The sequence below is a fragment of the Hordeum vulgare genome, chromosome 7H (assembly GCF_904849725.1).
Source record: "Hordeum vulgare subsp. vulgare chromosome 7H, MorexV3_pseudomolecules_assembly, whole genome shotgun sequence".
NCBI lineage: Eukaryota > Viridiplantae > Streptophyta > Magnoliopsida > Poales > Poaceae > Hordeum > Hordeum vulgare.
The window spans coordinates 471575715-471598930 of NC_058524.1; the positions used below are offsets into that span (position 1 = coordinate 471575715).

Below are 23216 nucleotides of genomic sequence, written 5' to 3' on the forward strand. Positions count from 1 at the left end.
GCGGGCGGGAGGATAGTAGGAACCACAAAAAAGGTACTAACCGGCGGCGGCGATGAGGCGGTGGTCGATCCCCGGCGGCGGCGGCGGGGGGGCGGCTCTTCTCGCCAGACCCAGAGGGGCGGTGCAGCGGCTCGCCTGCAGATATGGCTGAAATCACCGGCGACGGGCGGGCGGAAGCAAGGGTGGGGCGGCGGCGGAAGGAGGTGGAAAATAGCGCGGGCTGAAATGTCCCTCCCGCCAACTGCTTCTCTGTGATGCAGGGCACCGCAGCCGCGAGGGGAAAACCCGCGTTTCCCAAGTTGGGGTCGGGAATTTGTCGCGCCTCCTAAAAAATTTTGCGGGCCGGGGCGGAATGCGGGGTCTCATCGGGCACGCTTTTCCGCCCCGACCCGCATTTTGGCGGTTATTTTGCGGGTCGGGGGCGGATGCGGGGTCTGCTAGAGTTGCTCTAAGCTCCTCCCGTCCCCTCTATCCCCATTTCCCAGACCAACCAACACAACCCACTCAGCAGCGGCGGAGCACGCAAAGATGGTAAAGTTCCTAAAGCTCGGCAAGGCGGCGATCCTTCTTCAGGGCTCGGTTCACTACTAGAAAAAAGGTTGTTAGTGGCGCACCTGTTTTGGCTATTAGTGGCGCACTATAGGTGCGCCACTATTATCACGTCACTACTAATAAATAATAATGACGCACGCCTCGTGCGCCACTGTTAATCTACATAACAATGGCGCACCACCTGGTGCACCATTACTAGGCCCAGAAGTGCGCCACTGATGTGGGTTACTAATGGCGCACTTTTAGATAATGCGTCATTGGTGTGTTTATTTACGTGCCCCACTAAAATGCAATATGGTGTCGGGACCACGATCCTAAGCCATAGGAATCCAGCCTGTAACACATCGCATCCCTTTGCGGTCTCACGCACGGTTAACTCCACGGCTGCAGCCTTACCTTAGCCGGGACCGTTTGCGTCTTTTGACTCACGTATGCAATAGTGTTGCTAGCATTCCAATGTCAAAGAACCCGGATCGACATGTCTAGTCATAAACCAAAGTGGCAGTACCGCACAAGGACAGGCATACATGACCCAACAAAGCAGGTGTCGGTCATCAGCGATCGTAGACAAGTCGTAGCAAGCTACCAGGACTCCATTACGTCGCGTGACATTTCCCCAAAGGGGACAGACACAGCAGCTAAGAAGGACACATGCCGGTCAACCAATGTGTCCAGAGCAGTAGCGAACTACCAAGGCTTGTTGGATCACAAAGGGGCATTTCCTTGTAAGGAGTGCTACTAAAGTTCACGACTAGGTAATCGAACCCCATACATATCAAGTACGACACACGTATGCATGGCATACCGATATGTATAGATACATCGATGGCATCACAACATAACCATAAACATACAAGCTTTATTCAAGAGGCTCGGAAGAGCCACACATATAATATTACACATTACCCATAATAGCAGTCATTCAGTTACAAGCCAGCGGAAGAGTTTAAATTGTCTGAGTACAGACAGGGCAACTAGAAGGCACATGGCCTGACTATACTACAGACCCACGTAGGGCCAGATCGTAGCTGGGACACCAGCTACTCGTCGTCGTCGATGTCTACGAAAAACCCTCCATTAGGGTCATTAGCAACCTCTGCAACATTTATTAAACAAACATGAGTACGAAGGTACTCAGCAAGACTTTAGGATAACTTGTTCTTTATGGTGACCAGATTAACTGGTCGGTAATCTACAACCGTCCGATCCGTTCCGTCTTTCTTCTTGACGAAGAGGACGGGGCAAGCCCAAGGAGAAGAGCTAGGACGAATGAAACCTTTGTTCAAGGCCTCATCTAGTTGCTTCTTAAGTTCGGCTAGCTCCAGGGGTGCCATCTTATATGGTCTTCTAGCTATTGGGACAGTTCCTGGAACAAGATCTATCACGAACTCTACATCTCTGTCAGGTGGAATTCCTGGCAGTTCCTCTGGAAAAACATCCGGGAAGTCAGGGACTACCGGAATGTCTTCAAGTTCCGGAAGAGGGTTGGCATTTAGGGAGTAGAGCTGGCATTTGGCAACTCGAGTGGAGACATTTATTATCTCACCCGAGGGATGGGTAAGCTGGACATTTCTAGAATGAGTATCAATCTTGGCATAGTGAGCTGACATCCAGTCCATGCCCAAGATGATATTAATATCCAAAGATTTCAAGGCTATCAATGAGGCTAGAAAAACTAGCCTATCTACTAGAATTTCATTGTCATAGGTTATCCTAGAGGTTTGCCATTTACTACCAGGGGTTTGGACAACCAATGGGATTGGCATATCACAAAAAGACATGTTATGCAACTGTGCATAACTTTCTGAAATGAAGGAATGAGAAGACCGAGTGTCAAAGAGAACGGACGCTGGGTGATGATTAACAAGAAGCGTACCCAGCATGACGTCGGGATCCTCTACAGCTTCTTCTGCTGACACATAGTTCACACGGCCACGTGCATGAGTTGGGTTCACATAGTAAGCTTTGCCCGACTTGGCCTGCCCGACGGATTTTCCGGGTTGCTTGGCACCCACATTCTGAGGACACTCATGGGAATACTGCCCTGGTTCTCCACACTTGTAGCATATCACTTGGTTGGCACGTGGTGCAGCATTGCTAGCTGGACCACCATAAGCTTTTGCTGGAGGGTTGGCCTGATTCGTCTGAGGTGCCACGTAGGATGGCCTCAGAGTGTATCTTGGCGGCAGAGAACTGTTCGGAACCCACAGCCTGCGTTTGGGAAACGCGGAACCAGAAGACGAGCCAAAGTCACGGGAGTGCTTCCTTGTGGCTTCGAAGTCGGTATGACCAGTCTCGGCACTGATCGCCTTGTTGACCAGGGCTTGAAAGCTTGCACACTCATGGAGGCGCAGGTCACGACGGAGCTCAGGGCTCAGACCCTTACGGAATCTTGCTTGCTTCTTGGCGTCGGTAGACACCTCCTCTGTTGCATAGCGGGCGAGATTACCGAACTCGCGGCTATAGGCATCCACAGATAACTTGCCCTGAGTGAAGGCACAAAACTCCTCTCTCTTTCTGTCCATCAGGCCCTCTGGAATATGGTGCAGACGAAAAGCTGCACTGAAGTCTGCCCATGTGGCTACTGGTTCAGAGGGACGCATAGCTTCAAAATTCTCCCACCACAGATTGGCGGGTCCTTCCAGGAAATACACCGCAAAGGTCACCTTGTCGGCCTCAGACACATTCGCAGAGCGAATCTTGCGTGAGATGCTGCACAGCCAGTCATCAGCGTCGAGGGGATCGACGGAATGATGAAACTTTGGAGGATTCAGCTTCACAAAGTCATTGAGGGACACTGCGGCATTCCTAGGCTGTCGAGCCGTATTCTGCTCAATACGCTCTAGCAGACGGTTGGTCTCCCTTTTGTTTCTCTCTGCCTCAAGCATCATTTCCGCCAGAGAGGGCGGGTGAGGCTGGTCTTCCTGCGACGCTTGACTACCCTCGCCTTGCTCATGACCAGGGGCACGGTTCAACCTGGTGAACACCATCCTGACAAACAAACTCATAGCTTAGACCAATATCATATCAATACTAGCTATGGATTAAGAATGTACTGAACACACGGAATGCGGAAATGAATATCCGAACAGCATGGTAACAAGCAACTGCTATATATACACCATGGTTCATACACACCCTTACATAGTTCAGTACAAACTTACTCAAAGAGAAAACTACTGAAATTGTGAAACTACTCATCAGAGGCTTACAAGCTTCCTATACATTATTTATCTAGGCCTCCGGATTTCATTTCACATTACAGACATACTTCACAAGTCACGCAGGACTTTGAACGTACGGCTACTACCATGCTATCCTTCCGCTCACAGCTCAGGCATCCACATAGAACATCTCATAGAGATTACCTCCATGACCTGGAAGCTCAACCTGCGAATCAGGAAACACTCTAGCCTGAGATCCCTGGGATCCATAAGGACACGGATGTGGCCTTGGTCCCCTGACTGGTGGCAAGAGGGGTCCCCGAAGAGGTGTGACTCCTCCTATAGCTGGCCAGTCAACGTGAGCCGGAAGATGGTTCCTAACAGGGTTCAGCATCTCCATCTCTCCATACCCTGTCTGGACTACCGGTGCCAGCTGCGTCAAAGCCGTCCACAGACGGGCACGGGTAGCATAAAGCTCCATGCGGAGAGCACGAGCATCCCTGTCTCTGTTCTCTAGCATCTCAACAGTGGACTGCAGTAGTTGATCCTCCATAGAAGAATCAAAATAGACTCCACTGAGGTATCCCTCTTCACCAGGCTGAGAGGCCAGAACATAGCAGAACTCTGAGTTCTACAGCAGTGCATGTCTCGCTCTCATAATGGTCAGCATTGAATAGGCAGCATCCTGTACTGCCATGTCAACGGTGACCCCCAACCCATAGGACCAATGGATTGGCTTCCCAGCTTCAGGGTAGTCTGGATATGCCCTAACAGTGCAGATGTACTGGCTCTGGTTGAAGTCTCGGTACTGTTCCTCCACTGTGTACTCGGGATATCAGTGGTAACCGCACACCGACATCACCCTGACCAGCATGGCCGTATGACCCGGCACATCAATGCACCTGGTCAGACGTACCACCTGACGAGAAGGACGGCCAGGCATCTGTAAATAGAGAGTAATGCAAAAGCATTAGAGCTCCGAATGCAAAATTGGGCAGCATAACGGTTGTAAATGCTCAAAAACAAATTTTGAGACAACCCAAAATGGAATAGCGTAACCACTCAACTATCAAGTTCAACTCTCTGATCATCAAACTTACTTCCTTTTTCCTAGGAATGACAGAAACCCAATATCTCTTGACCCGTAGTCCTATAATCTACCGATCAGAAACACGAGCCTAGAAGAAGATGAGTAACCTAGTCCTTAATTCCCGCAGAAAAGACGAGGATGACCAGAATAGAATAACTTGAGAAGAGAACAAGAGTCTTACGTTCCCTTCTACAAACAATTCCCTTATATATAACTAAAGCAATTCTAGACTCAACTTCGACCAGTTTGGCTTAGTAATCCTACAGTCAGTCAGGCTCTGATACCAACGCTGTCGGTACCCCGATCCTAAGCCATAGGAATCTAGCCTGTAACACATCGCATCCCTTTGCGGTCTCACGCACGGTTAACTCCACGGCTGCAGCCTTACCTTAGCCGGGACCGTTTGCGTCTTTTGACTCACGTATGCAATAGTGTTGCTAGCATTCCAATGTCAAAGAACCCAGATCGACATGTCTAGTCATAAAACAAAGTGGCAGTACCGCACAAGGACAGGCATACATGACCCAACAAAGCAGGTGTCGGTCATCAGCGATCGTAGATGAGTCGTAGCAAGCTACCAGGACTCCATTACGTCGCGTGACATTTCCCCAAAGGGGACAGACACAGCAGCTAAGAAGGACACATGCCGGTCAACCAATCTGTCCGGAGCAGTAGCGAACTACCAAGGCTCGTTGGATCACAAAGGGGCATTTCCTTGTAAGGAGTGCTACTAAAGTTCACGACTAGGTAATCGAACCCCATACATATCAAGTACGACACACGTACGCATGGCATACCGATATGTATAGATACATCGATGGCATCACAACATAACCATAAACATACAAGCTTTGTTCAAGAGGCTCGGAAGAGCCACACATATAATATTACACATTAAGGGTCTCACGACCCATAATAGCAGTCATTCAGTTACAAGCCAGCGGAAGAGTTTAAACTGTCTGAGTACAGACAGTGCAACTAGAAGGCACATGGCCTGACTATACTACAGACCCACGTAGGGCCAGATCGTAGCTGGGACACCAGCTACTCGTCGTCGTCGATGTCTACGAAAAACCCTCCATTAGGGTCATTAGCAACCTCTGCAACATTTATTAAGCAAACATGAGTACGAAGGTACTTAGCAAGACTTTAGGATAACTAACTACTCATGCAAGGTATCAAAAGGTATTGTGGGGTTTCATGCGGAAAGCCAGCATTTGACTCGTGGCTAGACAACTTGCATTTTTAAATAATTTTGACAACTTGATTTCTCGCACACGAGTCCACTAACAACACAACAATACACTATCTTGGAATCATTCCGTCTCCATACGGAAATGCCGTCCACGACACTCACGCTTATCTTGGCAATTTTATGAGTAGCCATTGAAGTTATCTATGAACAACATATGTCTCCAAGTAGTCCATATCCGCGGACGCGGCTATTCGAATAGATCATAACCCTGCAGGGGTGTACTTCGTCACACACGCTCTCTCCACTTATCGCCATGTGCACGTCATGCACCTCGGCAACCTTCAAGCGGAAGCCCGGCGAGGGAGTCGGCCACGACCGTTAACCACACTAGTACCTAGTCCAGGTTTATCGCCTATCTGAGAGTAACCCGTACGGAAGTCCGGCCGAGGTTTCCGCCACGGCCTCAAACGATGTGCGCAGGGTTCCCAAGCCCACCATCCGGGTGCCACTTGGTACACCGTGCCACTGCCTACCGCATCACGGCCCACCTCTCAGGTCAGCACCATGCACGGCCTCCAGCATTACTATAAACACCAGAAACTACTTGCAACTCCTGGACCGAGTACTAAGCGATTAATAGGCCGAGCGGGGTCATATTTCAGGGCCCAGCATGTGGTAGTATCTAGTCTTGGATTACATACACAGAACTCAGTTCCTATGGACGGTTCCAATGAAACAACCCGCCATGTACTCCTACACAGCCTTTCACCGGTACCTTTACCAAATCAGGTTCAACACACAACCTTTGCTTACCGAACACGTTCTCACAATTCTGTTCATCTCCCAGATGACAGACCATACACAACTCTAAGCATAGCATGCATAGCAGGATAAGGCACATCAAGGCTCAAGCAACTACCAGGTATGCTAGGTTGCAAGGTTCGGCTATTTACTGTGACAAGGTTAGGTCATGCAAAGGAAGTGGGTTCAACTAATCGTGGCAAAAGCAGTTGAAGCATTTGATCCTAATGCAATAAATAAGTGCAGGAGCAAGAACATGGGAATTATCGGGATGATCAAAAGGGTTGCTTGCCTTGTTGCTCAGAGGAGGGACAATATCCGTCAGACGGATATTCGGTGGAATCCGGGGGTGCGGAGCCTACCGAACTGAATGGCAACAATCAATAACAATCATATGCAAACAAGATGATGCATGAACATGGCATGAGAATGCAAGGAGATATACTAATATAATCAACATGTATTAGGTTTGAAGTTGATTTGAATCGTATTCAAATATCAATTCAAACGGGGTATTCTCGAATACCGTTTTAATTGATTCGACCTGATGCTCAGATCAACTTGATGTTAACATGCATGAGATGTCATGTTAGGGTACTGATTTGTAGTTAGGACAGTGTGTGATCATGTCATTCATAATGAAATTTGAATATTTTTCCAAATTCCATTTTAAAAGTATTTATAACAATTGGATTAATCATTAATTTACATGTTTGGGTTCTGTAACTTTTTCAAACATGATTGAAAATAGCATATTCAGATTCCTTGAATTTTTCTCATACTTTTTCATATATAAATTATTTTCATTGGAGCTACGGATTAATTTCTATGAATTTTTTAAGTTTTAAACATTTCTGGAATTATTTCTATACTGGAAATTCTCTTTATTGCATTAGCCTGACGTCAGCAGGTCAGCCGACCTGTTCAGGTCAAACCTGACAGGGGGGACCCACTGGTCAGCCTCTCTGGGATTAATCCCGCGCTGACCAGCCCCTTAACTACGTTGACTTGGCCTTGGGCCCACTGTCAGCGAGAGTTTAAGCCCCTAAACTACTGGGTTAACTTGGCCACGTCGGCCCCCACCGGAGTATGGCCGGCGGCGACCACGGGCGCGGCGGAGGGCTCGCCGCAGAGAGCTAGACAGCGCATCAGCCATCGGTTTTGGGCGCAGAAAGGAGCTACGGGTAGCTGGTGCAACGCCGCATCTATCTGAGGTGGAGCTGGACCCGGTGGTCACCGGAATCCTTGCCGGCGACGAGGCCAGCGGCGGCTACGGCTCGGGCGTCGACGAGAGTGCCGATGCAGGGGGCTAGCGAGCTAGGAGAGAGGGCCTATGCCATCTACAGAGCTCGAGGAGCTCATTCCTGAGCTCGGCCTCGCGAGCCGAGTACCACATCGACGGCAATGACATGGCCGACGACGAGGTCCTTCGGGCTCCGGTGGCTAACGTGGTTAGAGGAGGGGGAAGGCCTCGGGAAGAGGGGGAACAGGAAGAGAAGCTCACTGCGGATCTTGTGAGACTGCCGGTAGGGTCGGGGAGGACCAGGAGACGACAGATCGACGGCGGCCGGAGCTTCGGGGAGAGAGAGATCCGAGAGGGAAAGGGGATCGAGAGGCCTAGGGAAGAGGATAGCGACGCGGGGAGAAGGATAAGAAGACGCGGGCGTCGCGCTGGCGCTCCTGGAGGCCTCCAGCAGCGAGCAGGCACGCAGGAGGTGGCCGGCGCGGCCGCCGTGCTCATCTGCAGCGAGCAGGCAAGCAGGAGGTGGCCGGCGCGGCCGCCGTGCTCATCTGCAGCGAGCAGGCAGGCAGGAGGTGGCCGGCGCGGCCGCTGTGCTCATCTTCTCCCCTGCCTTCTGGCAGGAGGAGGAAGATGACCGGGGAGCCCCTGGTGGGCTGGGCCGGCGACAAATAGAGGTAAGGGTTTTCTTTCTCTTATTTCTTTTCTATTTTGTTTCTGTTTTGCTAACTATTGTTTTGCTATTTATTTCAGCTCCAAAATGGTTGTAAAAACTATTTTAAACACACCTGAATATTTGTTGTAATATTCCCAACCATTTCCAAAGTTTTCAACATTTTTGAAAATTTAAAGTTTCTGTTTTCAAATTTAAACCTTGAAACCAGTAGCTTTTGCATTTATTTAAAATGCTTAAAGTGTCAAGAAAATAGTTTTCTCCAATGCTCATTTACTTTCATGATTTATCAGAAAGTTTGAACTTTTCTTGAGGCTATTTTGGGTTCATTGATTTTAACTAGTTTGAGATTTCCTTTGTTTAAAGAAGTGGCTAGGGTTTGAGTTTTTCCCTCACCTCTTTCTTTGTTCTTGTTGGAAAATCTTAGATGCAAATGCAAAGAAGACATGAGCACAAGACTAACTTGCTTAAGGGTTAGGGATGTGACAACTCACCCCCACTCAAAAGAATCTCGTCCCGAGATTTAGAAGTCGTCGGGAATAACGCAGGATATTCAAGTCGGAGGCGATCCTCTCTTTCCCAAGTTGCCTCCTTTTCAGAATGATTTGACCATTGAACTTTAAGATACTTGAGGTTTCGACGTCGAGTGGTACGCTCAGCTTGATGAAGAATACGCACGGGGTATTCTCGGTATGAAAGGTTATCTTGGAGATCAAGCGTTTCGTGGTCCACTTCACGGATAGGATCCGAAAAGCAACGCCTCAGTTGCGAGACGTGGAAAACATCATGAACCTTGGAAAGATGCGGAGGAAGTTCCAACTGGTAGGCAACTTCTCCTCGTTTGGCAAGAATGCGAAAAGGACCAATGTAACGAGGAGCCAATTTGCCCTTGATACCTAATCGATGGGTACCTTCAAAGGTGTAACCCGAAGGTAAGCCTTCTCGTCAACTTCAAAGGTCACAGCCTTATGATGACGATCATATTGGCTCTTTTGACGAGACTGGGCTGTTTTCAACTTTTCACGAATGATGCGAACCTGCTCTTCTGCATCCTGGATCATATCCGGGCCAAAGAGTTGCCTCTCTCCGGTTTTTGACCAATTAAGAGGTGTTCGACATCTTCGTCCATAGAGAACTTCAAAAGGGGCTTTGCCCAAGCTTGATTGGTAACTATTGTTATAAGAGAATTCGGCGAATGGAAGGCAATTCTCCCAATTCATACCGAACGAAATAACACAAGCTCGGAGCATATCTTCTAGGATTTGATTCACTCTTTCTACTTGACCACTTGATTGGGGATGGAAAGCAGTGCTAAAAGATAAGTGAGTCCCCATGGCATTCTGAAAACTTTCCCAGAAGCGAGAAGTAAAGATACTCCCACGGTCTGAGTTAATCTCCAGGGGAACACCATGAAGAGACACTATTCGGGAGATATATAACTCTGCTAGCTGGCTAGCTGTTATACTCTCACGAACAGGAAGAAAATGAGCCACTTTGGAAAGACGGTCAATGACCACAAAGATAGCATTATTTCCTCTCTTGGTCTTGGGAAATCCGGTAATAAAATCCATGCTAACTTTATCCCATTTCCATTCAGGAATAGCTAGAGGTTGAAGGGTGCCAGCAGGCCTTTGATGTTCTGCCTTAACTCGACGACAAACGTCGCAGTTAGCAACGAACTCAGCAATTTCTCTCTTCATCCTAGTCCACCAGAACCTCTGGCGTAGGTCCTGATACATCTTAGTACTACCGGGATGAATGGTGAGAGGAGAATCATGAGCCTCCTTAAGGATTAACTGCCTTAGATGTGGGTTCGTAGGAACCACTAGACGATTCTGGAAGAACACAACACCTTGATCGTTCATGGAAAATTCTTTAGCATTTCTGCTAAAAATATTCTCCTTGATCCGTGATATACCCTTGTCACGCTTTTGGCCAGCTATAATTTGATCCTTAAGAGTAGGCTTCGCCACCAGGGTAGAAAGGAATCCTTGAGGAACAATATGAAGATTTAATTTCCGAAAGTCCTCATGGAGATGTGGTTGACCTTGTTGTATCATCAGATTGTTACAATAAGATTTACGACTTAGTGCATCGGCCATAACATTGGCCTTCCCCGGGGTGTAAGTTATCCCTAAGTCGTAATCCGAGATCAACTCAACCCACCGTCTTTGCCTGAGATTCAAATCCGGCTGGGTGAAGATATATTTCAGACTTTGGTAATCAGTGAATATTTCGCAACGATTACCCAGAAGGTAATGTCGCCAGATTTTTAGTGCATGGACCACAGCTGCAAGCTCAAGGTCATGTGTGGGATAATTATCCTCATGTGGACGCAACTGTCGAGATGCGTATGCGATCACATGACGATCTTGCATGAGAATGCAACCTAATCCTTGTCGCGAGGCGTCGCAGTAGATAACAAAGTCCTTAGAAAAATCTGGTGGTAGCAACACAGGTGCGGAACTCAGGCATCTTTTCAGTTCCTGAAAACTATGCTCACACTGTGGTGTCCACTCAAACCTTTTATCTTTCTTGAGGAGTTCAGTTAGAGGCTTTGCAACCTTGGAGAAATTCTCGACGAAGCGGCGACAATAGCTCGCTAGACCAAGAAAACTCCTAACTTGCTTAACCGATTCAGGTTGAGTCCAATCAAGGACAGCTTGAACTCTCTCGGGATTGACGGCAATACCCTTACCAGAGATTACGTGACCCAGATAGGTCACTTCTGGTAACCAGAATTCACATTTTGAAAATTTGGCATAAAGGTGATGCTCTCGAAGTTTCATCAATACCAGCCTTAGATGCTCGGCATGTTCTTGTTCATTCTTCGAGTAGATGAGGATATCATCGAGGTATACCACGACGAATTTATCCAAATACTCCATGAAGATTGAATTCATCAGTCAAGAGAAGGTGGCCAGGGCATTGGTCAAACCGAAGGACATGACGGTGTACTCGTATTGGCCATAACGAGTAACGAAAGCTGTTTTTGGAATGTCCCCGTTCTTAATCTTGATTTGATGGTATCCCAACCTCAAATCCATTTTGGAGGAGACTGAGGATCCAGCGAGCTGATCGTACAGGTCGTTGATCCTGGGGAGCGGATACTTGTTCTTTATGGTGACCAGATTAACTGGTCGGTAATCTACAACCGTCCGATCCGTTCCGTCTTTCTTCTTGACGAAGAGGACGGGGCAAGCCCAAGGAGAAGAGCTAGGACGAATGAAACCTTTGTTCAAGGCCTCATCTAGTTGCTTCTTAAGTTCGGCTAGCTCCAGGGGTGCCATCTTATATGGTCTTCTAGCTATTGGGACAGTTCCTGGAACAAGATCTATCACGAACTCTACATCTCTGTCAGGTGGAATTCCTGGCAGTTCCTCTGGAAAAACATCCGGGAAGTCAGGGACTACCGGAATGTCTTCAAGTTCCGGAAGAGGGTTGGCATTTAGGGAGTAGAGCTGGCATTTGGCAACTCGAGTGGAGACATTTATTATCTCACCCGAGGGATGGGTAAGCTGGACATTTCTAGAATGAGTATCAATCTTGGCATAGTGAGCTGACATCCAGTCCATGCCCAAGATGATATTAATATCCAAAGATTTCAAGGCTATCAATGAGGCTAGAAAAACTAGCCTATCTACTAGAATTTCATTGTCATAGGTTATCCTAGAGGTTTGCCATTTACTACCAGGGGTTTGGACAACCAATGGGATTGGCATATCACAAAAAGACATGTTATGCAACTGTGCATAACTTTCTGAAATGAAGGAATGAGAAGACCGAGTGTCAAAGAGAACGGACGCTGGGTGATGATTAACAAGAAGCGTACCCAGCATGACGTCGGGATCCTCTACAGCTTCTTCTGCTGACACATAGTTCACACGGCCACGTGCATGAGTTGGGTTCACATAGTAAGCTTTGCCCGACTTGGCCTGCCCGACGGATTTTCCGGGTTGCTTGGCACCCACATTCTGAGGACACTCATGGGAATACTGCCCTGGTTCTCCACACTTGTAGCATATCACTTGGTTGGCACGTGGTGCAGCATTGCTAGCTGGACCACCATAAGCTTTTGCTGGAGGGTTGGCCTGATTCGTCTGAGGTGCCACGTAGGATGGCCTCAGAGTGTATCTTGGCGGCAGAGAACTGTTCGGAACCCACAGCCTGCGTTTGGGAAACGCGGAACCAGAAGACGAGCCAAAGTCACGGGAGTGCTTCCTTGTGGCTTCGAAGTCGGTATGACCAGTCTCGGCACTGATCGCCTTGTTGACCAGGGCTTGAAAGCTTGCACACTCATGGAGGCGCAGGTCACGACGGAGCTCAGGGCTCAGACCCTTACGGAATCTTGCTTGCTTCTTGGCGTCGGTAGACACCTCCTCTGTTGCATAGCGGGCGAGATTACCGAACTCGCGGCTATAGGCATCCACAGATAACTTGCCCTGAGTGAAGGCACAAAACTCCTCTCTCTTTCTGTCCATCAGGCCCTCTGGAATATGGTGCAGACGAAAAGCTGCACTGAAGTCTGCCCATGTGGCTACTGGTTCAGAGGGACGCATAGCTTCAAAATTCTCCCACCACAGATTGGCGGGTCCTTCCAGGAAATACACCGCAAAGGTCACCTTGTCGGCCTCAGACACATTCGCAGAGCGAATCTTGCGTGAGATGCTGCACAGCCAGTCATCAGCGTCGAGGGGATCGACGGAATGATGAAACTTTGGAGGATTCAGCTTCACAAAGTCATTGAGGGACACTGCGGCATTCCTAGGCTGTCGAGCCGTATTCTGCTCAATACGCTCTAGCAGACGGTTGGTCTCCCTTTTGTTTCTCTCTGCCTCAAGCATCATTTCCGCCAGAGAGGGCGGGTGAGGCTGGTCTTCCTGCGACGCTTGACTACCCTCGCCTTGCTCATGACCAGGGGCACGGTTCAACCTGGTGAACACCATCCTGACAAACAAACTCATAGCTTAGACCAATATCATATCAATACTAGCTATGGATTAAGAATGTACTGAACACACGGAATGCGGAAATGAATATCCGAACAGCATGGTAACAAGCAACTGCTATATATACACCATGGTTCATACACACCCTTACATAGTTCAGTACAAACTTACTCAAAGAGAAAACTACTGAAATTGTGAAACTACTCATCAGAGGCTTACAAGCTTCCTATACATTATTTATCTAGGCCTCCGGATTTCATTTCACATTACAGACATACTTCACAAGTCACGCAGGACTTTGAACGTACGGCTACTACCATGCTATCCTTCCGCTCACAGCTCAGGCATCCACATAGAACATCTCATAGAGATTACCTCCATGACCTGGAAGCTCAACCTGCGAATCAGGAAACACTCTAGCCTGAGATCCCTGGGATCCATAAGGACACGGATGTGGCCTTGGTCCCCTGACTGGTGGCAAGAGGGGTCCCCGAAGAGGTGTGACTCCTCCTATAGCTGGCCAGTCAACGTGAGCCGGAAGATGGTTCCTAACAGGGTTCAGCATCTCCATCTCTCCATACCCTGTCTGGACTACCGGTGCCAGCTGCGTCAAAGCCGTCCACAGACGGGCACGGGTAGCATAAAGCTCCATGCGGAGAGCACGAGCATCCCTGTCTCTGTTCTCTAGCATCTCAACAGTGGACTGCAGTAGTTGATCCTCCATAGAAGAATCAAAATAGACTCCACTGAGGTATCCCTCTTCACCAGGCTGAGAGGCCAGAACATAGCAGAACTCTGAGTTCTACAGCAGTGCATGTCTCGCTCTCATAATGGTCAGCATTGAATAGGCAGCATCCTGTACTGCCATGTCAACGGTGACCCCCAACCCATAGGACCAATGGATTGGCTTCCCAGCTTCAGGGTAGTCTGGATATGCCCTAACAGTGCAGATGTACTGGCTCTGGTTGAAGTCTCGGTACTGTTCCTCCACTGTGTACTCGGGATATCAGTGGTAACCGCACACCGACATCACCCTGACCAGCATGGCCGTATGACCCGGCACATCAATGCACCTGGTCAGACGTACCACCTGACGAGAAGGACGGCCAGGCATCTGTAAATAGAGAGTAATGCAAAAGCATTAGAGCTCCGAATGCAAAATTGGGCAGCATAACGGTTGTAAATGCTCAAAAACAAATTTTGAGACAACCCAAAATGGAATAGCGTAACCACTCAACTATCAAGTTCAACTCTCTGATCATCAAACTTACTTCCTTTTTCCTAGGAATGACAGAAACCCAATATCTCTTGACCCGTAGTCCTATAATCTACCGATCAGAAACACGAGCCTAGAAGAAGATGAGTAACCTAGTCCTTAATTCCCGCAGAAAAGACGAGGATGACCAGAATAGAATAACTTGAGAAGAGAACAAGAGTCTTACGTTCCCTTCTACAAACAATTCCCTTATATATAACTAAAGCAATTCTAGACTCAACTTCGACCAGTTTGGCTTAGTAATCCTACAGTCAGTCAGGCTCTGATACCAACGCTGTCGGTACCCCGATCCTAAGCCATAGGAATCTAGCCTGTAACACATCGCATCCCTTTGCGGTCTCACGCACGGTTAACTCCACGGCTGCAGCCTTACCTTAGCCGGGACCGTTTGCGTCTTTTGACTCACGTATGCAATAGTGTTGCTAGCATTCCAATGTCAAAGAACCCAGATCGACATGTCTAGTCATAAAACAAAGTGGCAGTACCGCACAAGGACAGGCATACATGACCCAACAAAGCAGGTGTCGGTCATCAGCGATCGTAGATGAGTCGTAGCAAGCTACCAGGACTCCATTACGTCGCGTGACATTTCCCCAAAGGGGACAGACACAGCAGCTAAGAAGGACACATGCCGGTCAACCAATCTGTCCGGAGCAGTAGCGAACTACCAAGGCTCGTTGGATCACAAAGGGGCATTTCCTTGTAAGGAGTGCTACTAAAGTTCACGACTAGGTAATCGAACCCCATACATATCAAGTACGACACACGTACGCATGGCATACCGATATGTATAGATACATCGATGGCATCACAACATAACCATAAACATACAAGCTTTGTTCAAGAGGCTCGGAAGAGCCACACATATAATATTACACATTAAGGGTCTCACGACCCATAATAGCAGTCATTCAGTTACAAGCCAGCGGAAGAGTTTAAACTGTCTGAGTACAGACAGTGCAACTAGAAGGCACATGGCCTGACTATACTACAGACCCACGTAGGGCCAGATCGTAGCTGGGACACCAGCTACTCGTCGTCGTCGATGTCTACGAAAAACCCTCCATTAGGGTCATTAGCAACCTCTGCAACATTTATTAAGCAAACATGAGTACGAAGGTACTTAGCAAGACTTTAGGATAACTAACTACTCATGCAAGGTATCAAAAGGTATTGTGGGGTTTCATGCGGAAAGCCAGCATTTGACTCGTGGCTAGACAACTTGCATTTTTAAATAATTTTGACAACTTGATTTCTCGCACACGAGTCCACTAACAACACAACAATACACTATCTTGGAATCATTCCGTCTCCATACGGAAATGCCGTCCACGACACTCACGCTTATCTTGGCAATTTTATGAGTAGCCATTGAAGTTATCTATGAACAACATATGTCTCCAAGTAGTCCATATCCGCGGACGCGGCTATTCGAATAGATCATAACCCTGCAGGGGTGTACTTCGTCACACACGCTCTCTCCACTTATCGCCATGTGCACGTCATGCACCTCGGCAACCTTCAAGCGGAAGCCCGGCGAGGGAGTCGGCCACGACCGTTAACCACACTAGTACCTAGTCCAGGTTTATCGCCTATCTGAGAGTAACCCGTACGGAAGTCCGGCCGAGGTTTCCGCCACGGCCTCAAACGATGTGCGCAGGGTTCCCAAGCCCACCATCCGGGTGCCACTTGGTACACCGTGCCACTGCCTACCGCATCACGGCCCACCTCTCAGGTCAGCACCATGCACGGCCTCCAGCATTACTATAAACACCAGAAACTACTTGCAACTCCTGGACCGAGTACTAAGCGATTAATAGGCCGAGCGGGGTCATATTTCAGGGCCCAGCATGTGGTAGTATCTAGTCTTGGATTACATACACAGAACTCAGTTCCTATGGACGGTTCCAATGAAACAACCCGCCATGTACTCCTACACAGCCTTTCACCGGTACCTTTACCAAATCAGGTTCAACACACAACCTTTGCTTACCGAACACGTTCTCACAATTCTGTTCATCTCCCAGATGACAGACCATACACAACTCTAAGCATAGCATGCATAGCAGGATAAGGCACATCAAGGCTCAAGCAACTACCAGGTATGCTAGGTTGCAAGGTTCGGCTATTTACTGTGACAAGGTTAGGTCATGCAAAGGAAGTGGGTTCAACTAATCGTGGCAAAAGCAGTTGAAGCATTTGATCCTAATGCAATAAATAAGTGCAGGAGCAAGAACATGGGAATTATCGGGATGATCAAAAGGGTTGCTTGCCTTGTTGCTCAGAGGAGGGACAATATCCGTCAGACGGATATTCGGTGGAATCCGGGGGTGCGGAGCCTACCGAACTGAATGGCAACAATCAATAACAATCATATGCAAACAAGATGATGCATGAACATGGCATGAGAATGCAAGGAGATATACTAATATAATCAACATGTATTAGGTTTGAAGTTGATTTGAATCGTATTCAAATATCAATTCAAACGGGGTATTCTCGAATACCGTTTTAATTGATTCGACCTGATGCTCAGATCAACTTGATGTTAACATGCATGAGATGTCATGTTAGGGTACTGATTTGTAGTTAGGACAGTGTGTGATCATGTCATTCATAATGAAATTTGAATATTTTTCCAAATTCCATTTTAAAAGTATTTATAACAATTGGATTAATCATTAATTTACATGTTTGGGTTCTGTAACTTTTTCAAACATGATTGAAAATAGCATATTCAGATTCCTTGAATTTTTCTCATACTTTTTCATATATAAATTATTTTCATTGGAGCTACGGATTAATTTCTATGAATTTTTTAAGTTTTAAACATTTCTGGAATTATTTCTATACTGGAAATTCTCTTTATTGCATTAGCCTGACGTCAGCAGGTCAGCCGACCTGTTCAGGTCAAACCTGACAGGGGGGACCCACTGGTCAGCCTCTCTGGGATTAATCCCGCGCTGACCAGCCCCTTAACTACGTTGACTTGGCCTTGGGCCCACTGTCAGCGAGAGTTTAAGCCCCTAAACTACTGGGTTAACTTGGCCACGTCGGCCCCCACCGGAGTATGGCCGGCGGCGACCACGGGCGCGGCGGAGGGCTCGCCGAAGAGAGCTAGACAGCGCATCAGCCGTCGGTTTTGGGCGCAGAAAGGAGCTACGGGTAGCTGGTGCAACGTCGCATCTATCTCGGGTGGAGCTGGACCCGGTGGTCACTGGAATCCTTGCCGGCGACGAGGCCGGCGGCGGCTACGGCTCGGGCGTCGACGAGAGTGCCGATGCAGGGGGCTAGCGAGCTGGGAGAGAGGGCCTACGCCATCTACAGAGCTCGAGGAGCTCATTCCTGAGCTCGGCCTCGCGAGCCGAGTACCACATCGACGGCAATGACATGGCCGACGACGAGGTCCTTCGGGCTCCGGTGGCTAACGTGGTTAGAGGAGGGGGAAGGCCTCGGGAAGAGGGGGAACAGGAAGAGGAGCTCACTGCGGATCTTGTGAGACTGCCGGTAGGGTCGGGGAGGACCAGGAGACGACAGATCGACGGCGGCCGGAGCTTCGGGGAGAGAGAGATCCGAGAGGGAAAGGGGATCGAGAGGCCTAGGGAAGAGGATAGCGACGCGGGGAGAAGGATAAGAAGACGCGGGCGTCGCGCTGGCGCTCCTGGAGGCCTCCAGCAGCGAGCAGGCACGCAGGAGGTGGCCCGCGCCGCCGCCGTGCTCATCTTCTCCCGTGCCTTCTGGCAGGAGGAGGAAGATGATCGGGGAGCCCCTGGTGGGCTGGGCCGGCGACAAATAGAGGTAAGGGTTTTCTTTCTCTTATTTCTTTTCTATTTTGTTTCTGTTTTGCTAACTATTGTTTTGCTATTTATTTCAGCTCCAAAATGGTTGTAAAAACTATTTTAAACACACCTGAATATTTGTTGTAATATTCCCAACCATTTTCAAAGTTTTCAACATTTTTGAAAATTTAAAGTTTCTGTTTTCAAATTTAAACCTTGAAACCAGTAGCTTTTGCATTTATTTAAAATGCTTAAAGTGTCAAGAAAATAGTTTTCTCCAATGCTCATTTACTTTCATGATTTATCAAAATGTTTGAACTTTTTTTGAGGCCATTTTGGGTTCATTGATTTTAACTAGTTTGAGATTTCCTTTGTTTAAAGAAGTGGCTAGGGTTTGAGTTTTTCCCTCACCTCTTTCTTTGTTCTTGTTGGAAAATCTTAGATGCAAATGCAAAGAAGACATGAGCACAAGACTAACTTGCTTAAGGGTTAGGGATGTGACATATGGTGCGCCACTAGTATGAATATTAGGAAAAAAATTGCTTTTCTGATATTTGCACAAGTTACAAAATACATTACCGCACAAAATATAAACAAAAGATTTATCAAATACAATAGAAGATTAGTCTCCGAATACAATTCATCATATTCGTCTCCGAATTCAAAATACCGAACAAAGTTAGAACATTACGAGTCTCGAGACCGCGAGTAGCGAGTTTGTCTTCATATTACAAGTCGATATCTAAACTACCATCACATAGAAGAGGGTTGCGGTCACGATGAGCATCATCGCGATGAAACTGATCTTCATCTTGTTCCTCCTCCGCTCCCTCCTCTCTCCCGCTAGATAGCGCGCGTATCTAGCTTCCGCCTCCGCCCTAGTGATGTACCCTTTGGGACACGGTTGATGAGAGTTCTTCTACAAGTGGACCTTCCGTTTACTCCTAGTGACACCTGAAAAATGAAACAAGAAATCAGAATATCAAGACAAGATGCTAGGATTTCAATTACGGAGCATAATTTACAAGGACACAACCTTGAAGGTCTCAAGCTCTTTCCCAGGTTGCTTGTACTGAGAAAATCTGGCGCCTCCAATTCTTTTCTAGACACCTGCAGAAACCACAAGGAATAGATTATATCACCAATAATGACACACAATTCTCACGGTGCACGTAAAGTCCAAGAGAAATAAAGAGAGCTACTGCCTGCAGTAAACAGCAGGGGCACAACTAAAGTAGATAGATGACAAACCACACCTTAATATAAATTACAGGGATTAATTCAGTCAGCTGAAGCATGTCTAGTAGGAGTACAGGGAACAGTAAAAAGAGTAATGTCACTGGAAATGAGGATGGCACATCTACTTCATCTGCATTGTCATCTTCTTTTGTAAAAATGTAAGCATATCAATCAATTATGGTTCATGTTATATGCCCATGTACTAGACCCCTGCACATTATAAACTACTCTTTGTTATACCCCAAGCTAACTGAGAAAAAGAAGAGGCATGCATGGTGTATTCTAGAGGATCCAGGACGACCAATACCAAACAGCAAGCACAGGCACAACTAGACAGTAACAGGCCACTTACATGCATGAGTAACATAAGAGTTATGGCAATAGTAAGTCATCAGACAGGGAGCTCAAACTTAATTTTAAAATAGATCAAGGATGCATAGTAATCACTGAAACAAAAAATGATCAAGCATGGAAATGGTGAGAGACAAGCATACCATTTTCCTTTATGGCAGAGGACCCAGAACCAGTAGAGAAGTAGCGAACAAGGCTGGAGCGCTCACAATCCACAGCACTCCGCAAGCTCCGCAGCTGCATTACCAAAAGCAGACATTAGCCAATGGCGTGTTCACAACTTAAAAGCACAGACAGATAATTAGATGCACAAGGAATGTAGCCTGCGGTTATCTAACATCAGAGATAAGAGGCAATGACCATGGAGAGTCAGCCGATGGGGTATCCACAACCCAAACATAACGACAAGCAATCGGATGTGGATTGTACCAAACAGTTGCACATGGTTACTAGCTAACAAAGATTTCACAGGGGCGTTATTAACCGGTCCAAGTGCGTGTGGCGCACAAGCAGCAGCAGCAGCTCGCTCTAAATGCCCATATGATTAAAGAAAAAAAAAAGGAATCTACGGTAGTAGCATGCGATTCTACTAGCAAAGAAATGGAAGGAGCGCCATGAACTCGAGGGTAACTAAATCCGATGATCACAATTCACGCCGAATCAAGCTCAAAATCCCCACCTCTGATTGACACGAATGTCATTGGAGATTCTAGTCCTGACATATCATTCCACACTCTTTGCAAGCAACAAAGATGTGGTAAAGAATAAAGTTTCCTCGATTGTGTTCAAACTTAACAGACACAACTAAAAGAATTGAGTGGTCCCACCACCAAGCAAACTATGAATACAATACTGATTATATTTTCCCAATGGTATTTGCAGGTGCGGTTGAGTTGATACAACCATACAAATCAGTACAGTAACTTCTAACTGATATGGTACTTCATGAATGACAGTACAATATGATATAGCACGTGTTGAATGGCATGAAATGTCTTACTGAACCATAACAAATAATAAACTGTGTCCATTTTGCAATATTGGGAATTAATCTACAATACAACGAGACTGGTGGCAGAATGGAATTACATATCACTGTTTACTGTTCAAATGTGTGGAACTGCAGATGCAATAAGTCTTTCATTCCTATATGTCTCCATAGAATCTGCACTTCATTTAAACTAGTCTAATCAACACAATTCTCATTGTTGTTAATGTGGATATGGCATGTCATTTACTGACAATATCACACCGATTGGAATGGTACCCACTGCCAGTCTCTTCCGAGCAAGTAAAATCGAACTAGCACCAATTTCTGTAAGAGTTAAAAAGGGGGGCAATGAGGCTTACAGTCTCGGCAACACGTTGCCAGCATGCTGAAGAAGCTCGTAGAGGTCAACCACGGAGCAGCTGCCCCGGCGGGTCTCCTCCCTGAAGAACATCTCGAGCTTCCGCATCTCGTCGAACGCCCTCATGTCTGCAGCAGCCCAACAAGCAAAATCTCGTCAAACCCCGACTGAAACCCCACACACACGCACTACCGGAATTCGACGGCGCCAAGAGAACCCCCAACTCACATAGCTCGTAGTACTTGTGCAGGGAGAGCCTGGAGGTGCGCAGCTCCGAGAGCATCTGCGCCGAGTACTTGAGCGCATCCTTGAGGTTGTTCGAGTCCTGCAATCCCGTCGGGCAGCATCCTGGCGGCCGCCGTGTTGTCCGCCTCCGGAGGCGCGGCGGATCTGGTCGGCGGCGACGGCTCTCGCTCGGGGGGTTGGGGATCGTCGCGCGTGGCTCCTGCCCCCTCGGATTTGGCTGCGTGAGGGCGTCATGGTAAACAGGGTTATTAATGATGCACGGTGTGTGGTGTGTTATTATTAGTTTTAAAATAAAAAATAAAAAAATTTATTAGTAGTAGCGCATCGTGGATGTGGTGCGTTATTACTCGTTCAAACTTGTAATGGCGCACTTTCCGCTGCTAAGTCTAGAAAAGGTGTGGGGCCAGGACAAAAATAGTAATGACGCATCACACACCAGATGCGTCATTAGTAATATGGTCATTAATAACGCACATATATCTACATGGTGCGTCATTGATTTCATATTAGCTATAGTCGTTTTTCTAGTAGTGGTTCGCCGGTCGTAAGGCGATCATTGTGCGCGTTTTCGAGGAGGGCACACGCGAACGCCCTTACGGCCACTGCCTCGTCGCCGGCCTAGCCAAGTACACCAAGAAGGTGATCCGCAAGGACTCGGTCAAAAAGACTGCAAAGTCGCGCGTCAAGTGCTTCCTGAAGGTGGTCAACTTCACCCACATCATGCCCACACGCTACACCCTCGACGTCTACTTCAAGGACTTCGCCTCTGGCGGGCCCGACGCTCTCACCACCCGCGACAAGAAGGTTGCCTCCTGCAAGGCCGCCAAGGCACGTCTCGAGGAGAGGTTCAAGACCGGCAAGAACAGGTGGTTCTTCACCAAGCTCCGCTTCTAGGTGCAGAGCGTCTTTACAATACCAGTAGTTCCTTGTTCTTGCAATCAGTCACACACTGAGCTATCTCTATCACTGTTTTGTATTGTGCATGAGGATTTTGTGGTTAGTATGGATCTCGGAGAGAATTTAATTAAGGCATGATGATGATGTTCCATGTATTAAATCATGCTAAAGGATGCACATGGTTGCAATTTTGTTGAAACTTATTCCCTGAGCCGTTTATTTCCCCAATTCTGATTATATTGTTTAGTCTTGTTCGTGATTGATGAGTTGTGTAGGACTACCATGGATTCAGTTAGCCCTCTAACTGTAATAATTGCCACACTGCTTTGTATGCTTGTAGCCTCCTCATATTGACTCTTTCACTGCCTTGCAAGCTTCACTGATCCGTCCTTTGGCATGTTGTGTTGGGTTTAGT

General features: G+C 47.5%; 1 protein-coding gene and 1 long non-coding RNA gene across 2 annotated transcripts; one reads left to right on the forward strand and one right to left on the reverse strand.

Annotated features, from left to right (window-relative positions):
- Positions 1–528: 528 nt before the first annotated feature.
- LOC123409330 (60S ribosomal protein L27-3-like) lies at positions 529–22941 on the forward strand. The gene is made up of 2 exons (XM_045102265.1): positions 529–579; positions 22436–22941. Exons 1-2 carry the CDS (start codon positions 529–531, stop codon positions 22796–22798), a joined length of 414 nt encoding a protein of 137 aa, XP_044958200.1. The 3' UTR covers positions 22799–22941.
- On the reverse strand, positions 19525–22106 carry LOC123409331. The gene is made up of 5 exons (XR_006612844.1): positions 21887–22106; positions 21660–21786; positions 20453–20546; positions 19756–19829; positions 19525–19673 (listed from the first exon to the last, which is right to left on the reverse strand). It is a non-coding gene; the product is annotated as an uncharacterized LOC123409331 (long non-coding RNA).
- Positions 22942–23216: the final 275 nt, after the last annotated feature.